The sequence below is a fragment of the Morone saxatilis genome, unplaced genomic scaffold (genome assembly GCF_004916995.1).
Source record: "Morone saxatilis isolate NCDOM2014 unplaced genomic scaffold, NCSU_SB_2.0 Contig22, whole genome shotgun sequence".
Taxonomy (NCBI): domain Eukaryota; kingdom Metazoa; phylum Chordata; class Actinopteri; family Moronidae; genus Morone; species Morone saxatilis.
In genome coordinates, this window is record NW_023339785.1 from 22,063,003 (window position 1) to 22,067,165 (window position 4,163).

At 37.2% G+C, this 4,163-nt stretch overlaps 1 protein-coding gene across 1 annotated transcript in view; it reads right to left on the reverse strand.

Moving 5' to 3' along the window:
* LOC118333385 (AF4/FMR2 family member 2-like) overlaps positions 1 to 4,163 on the reverse strand; it is a 69,999-nt gene that overhangs the window by 58,096 nt on the left and 7,740 nt on the right. Inside the window, exon 4 of the mRNA XM_035668992.1 lies at positions 2,184 to 2,238. Within this exon, the coding sequence (XP_035524885.1) occupies positions 2,184 to 2,238 (55 nt within the window). The remainder of the gene's footprint in view (positions 1 to 2,183; positions 2,239 to 4,163) is intronic.

Below are 4,163 nucleotides of genomic sequence, written 5' to 3' on the forward strand. Positions count from 1 at the left end.
TATGTCTTCTGTTGTCTGCATTCCACATACGTAATTTTTGTCCTCATATCTTTGTTTTACTCTTCAGGGCTACTGCCAGATTTTTTTTGGACGGAATAGTTTCATATAGAGTATATAAAGAAGCAAGTGATATTCTGGACATACAGATAATCGTTTCTTTGTTGCATGAAACAACCAATACATATGAAATTATTCAGTGGTTTATTTATATTTCAATATGGCGTTCTAACATATTTGATTGTGATATAACTTATTCTATCCATACTATTCCAGTTTTCATGATCCACCAGTTTTACCTATTTCAGTTTGCAGCAGAGCGACTATGTATCTCACCGATAGAGTCAACATTTATCAATAGCCTGGAGGTCCCTGTTTGGGTCTGAGGTTACAGGCGTGACCATTCAATTGTTGCATGTCTTGATCTCTCTCGTCTTTCCACATTTTCTCTGTAAATCTGTTATCTAAAAAGCTTACATACATGCACACATCAGAATTTGTTTCGTCCCATTCTCCTTAATGGGGGTAATTAGTATAGCTTGTTACTTTGGAAATTCAACCCCTACATCTCATCATCCTTCTTCTGCCTTTTACTGCCATTATATCAGTAGTGAGCATATTGACTTGGCTATCACAATATATATCTTCAACTCAAGTTTGCTTTACTGGTAATTATTAGTTCTTATGTCCAGACGTGAGCTTTTAAAAGTTTTGTTATGGTTATATAGATGTATTTAATCCGAGCAGATATAATTGTGGGCCCTTCATTTTTTTCTATTTCATATAGGCTCCGCTAGTAATAATCTCGTTGGGCTTACTTATTGCTAACCAAATACGTTCCTTACTTTCCTCAGATTTGTTCGACATAATATCTTATTTTTTAAATTTTAAAATCCATGCAATTTTACTTTGTGATTTGTTGTGTGATTTTATATGGGGATACAAGGAGACTGCAAGCGACGCATGTTTCGTCTTAATTCACAGTAGTCATTAAAAGTGCAGTTAATTCAGATTTTTTTTTTTATTATAGTAATAAATTATCCACATCGGTTTTCTTAACTTTTGAATTGTTTGTACTTTTGTATAGTACTGGCAATTTAATAGTTTTATTCTATGTACTGTTATGTTTTCTTTTTCATTCTTTTATTATCTTCGATATCAAAGGATGAATTGCTTAAGTTAATTTTAAAAATGTTAATTCGATTCAATTTTGTATTTGTATAGGAACCCGAATTCATACAAAAGTATATCTCAGGACTCTTGTCCAAAAACGTACATACCTTAAAAAAATAGTTTACAGTGGCCAAACCCATTCCACTATGACGAGCACCTTTGGCGAAGCAGGCAAGGGAAAAACTTTTAAAGAGCAGAAAACCTCAAGGCAGACCCGGCTCAGGTGGGCCGCAATCATTCTTTTGATCATCTTAATAATAAATACACATATATGTGTATATATAATATATATAAATATATATATAAAAAAAAAAATCTGAATTAACTGCACATTTTAATGACTTTACTGTGATTTATTTAAGAGCGAACAATGCGTTTCGCTTGCAGCTTTCTCCTTGGTTATGGCCCCCATATAGACTATTCTCATTCTAAGTGTTGATGACAAAGTCACAAAGGTTATAATATATATTATATTATTCGATCTGGGTAAAAGATGAGTAAGTTACATTAAGTAAGTCCTGATATTTATCGGTTATGATGATGTTGTAAGCCCACAATTGTTTCAGCAGTTTTATCAAAAACCTGAACTTATTTCACTCTTTGTGACATTTTAAGAATTCTAATAAATATAAGCAATTTTTTTAGAGCTTTGCAAGCATTTTTAAATTAGTCTTGATCTGATAAATGGCAGTAGGGAAAAACTGTTTTTGTGACCAGTGACTGAAAGGGTTAAATACCTGATAGAGGTGGTATGTAAATAAACACTGATTAAAGATGGTTGGTTTATGCAACTGAAAGAGACGATGGATGAATTGTGAATAGATGCTTTTAGAAACATGGGCTGAACTGATTCCTGGACAGATGAACTGAATCAGAATATGTGACATAAAAAGATGAGTTTAATGTAACGTATGTGAATGTGCATGAATGACCAGAGGACAGACGCAGGCAAAGCTGGAGCGAGGGATGATTTGCATAGATGAATGAATGGACGGACTGCAGAGGGAGCTCACCTTTTGTTCGGCCTCTTCCTCATCGCTGCTGATCTTCAGGTCATCCTCCAACATTCTGCGCAGAGACAAAAGGACACGTGTTATTAAAGCCGTGACCTCCTGTCTGCTCGTATTAGGTCGGATATGGCAAGTCGTGATCTGCAATTCCCTTTGATGAACTGTCGTGGCAAACAGATTAATTACACAGCAAAAGCAGCACTGATTCATGTTGGGGAATGAGGAAGTGGACAGTGGATGGAGCACTTCGCTGCTAAAAACCTACCAGATGTTCGGCTTTTAGAGCTTGGAGAGGAAAGCCAGATTGTTTTTTCACCTGGAAACTTTCTGTCTGACAACCGCTGACCTACAGCCAAGAATTCCTTGGAAACAAAGAGGACGTGCTCGGCTGAGATTAGTCCCTCAGTCAGGATTGTACACGGATATTTTAGGGGGAGCTTCAAGTTAGCCCTGTTTTCTTTATTAGGCGTGTTTGTTTTATTTTCCTCTCGCTAGAAATGAAATTCTAACAATATAGATGTATGGAGGCTATGAAAAAGATATACAAGACACAGTCGATAACATGACCTCCCTCAGAGCATCACCTGCTCCTTACCACACAAATTATTCAGTATTTATGTGCTGTGCATTGGCAAGTTCCTGTGTTTTATTGCTTTATATAAACCCTCCACACAAACTACTGTTATTTTAAGCTGCCACTGCTATTGTTATGACAGGAGAATCCCCTAAAGGGATTTTTACTGCCTCACGAACCACTCTTGTCAGTGCTTGCACCGCTAAAAAACACTCCCCAGTGTTGTGGTGTGTTTTCAGATGGGGCCGTATGAGTGGTGAATAAATGAAGCACAATAAGGAAGAAAAAAAAGCTTTGCAGATAAGGGGCACAGTGCAGCACGCGGCGATGATAGATATGTTTGAATGAATGAATAATGGATTCATGTTTTATTTCATAAGAAAGGACAGATGGAGAGAGGGAGATAGTGAGTGAGATGGAGATGATAATGATGAAGAAGAGAAGGGGGAGCAAGTGACAGAGGAGGATAGAGAGAGGGAGACTGAATAGAGAGAAAGGAAGCATGGAGGGAAAACGAATAAAATGCAAGAGAGAGTGGAAGCATCTACGAGGACAGACGCAGTCAGATATAAATGAGTTATGGACTAAAGCATCCATGACTTGCAGAGCTTAGAAAGCACGACATCAAATTTCTACAAGGCTCTTAATTGCCTGCATAAAATGGAGTCTTTTTATTTAAGTAAAGCGCTGGTAGAGCTCCATTACTTGCGGAAGTTTGACTGAGAGGATGTTAATATTTTCCGAAGCTAAATCAAAGCCACGCTCGGCTAATGACTAATTGCTCAACACAGAATTTCAGATGCACATGTACTCAGACTGCAAAACAAAACGCACACATAAATCTTTCTCTCAGTTGACTGCCTTATGGGGAAAACTCTCAAGCTGAACAAGTTCCCTGCCAGAGTGTCTGTATTATTGTCCACAATCAAGATTAACTTATTCAGGCCAGCTCTCAGTCTTAATTCTGTCCCTCTCTGCTTTTTTTCGACAGGAAAATCTGTTTTTCTTTCATTTATCATTTACTGACTCCAGTTTGCATTAAGTGATCACTGCTGCACAAGATCACCTTGGATCTTCTTTTAATAAAGAATCTATATGCTGTTGCTCTTTCCATTGCTTTTTATGGTGGCAAACAAGCAAACATCTGAGTTCATCCTGTATTTAAAGGTCCAGTGTGTAACATTTAGGAGGATCTATTCACAGAAATTAAATATTATATGCTTAGCTATGTTTTCATTAGCGTTTAATCACCTGAAAATAACAATAGCTGTGTTGTCGTTTCCTTAAAATAAACCGTTTTTATCTACAGACACTGCGGTTGGCCTCCATGTTTCTACAGTAGTCCAGAAGGGGAGGATGAAGTGAGGAAGTTGCAATCTGCACCTACACCACTAGATGCCACTAATTCC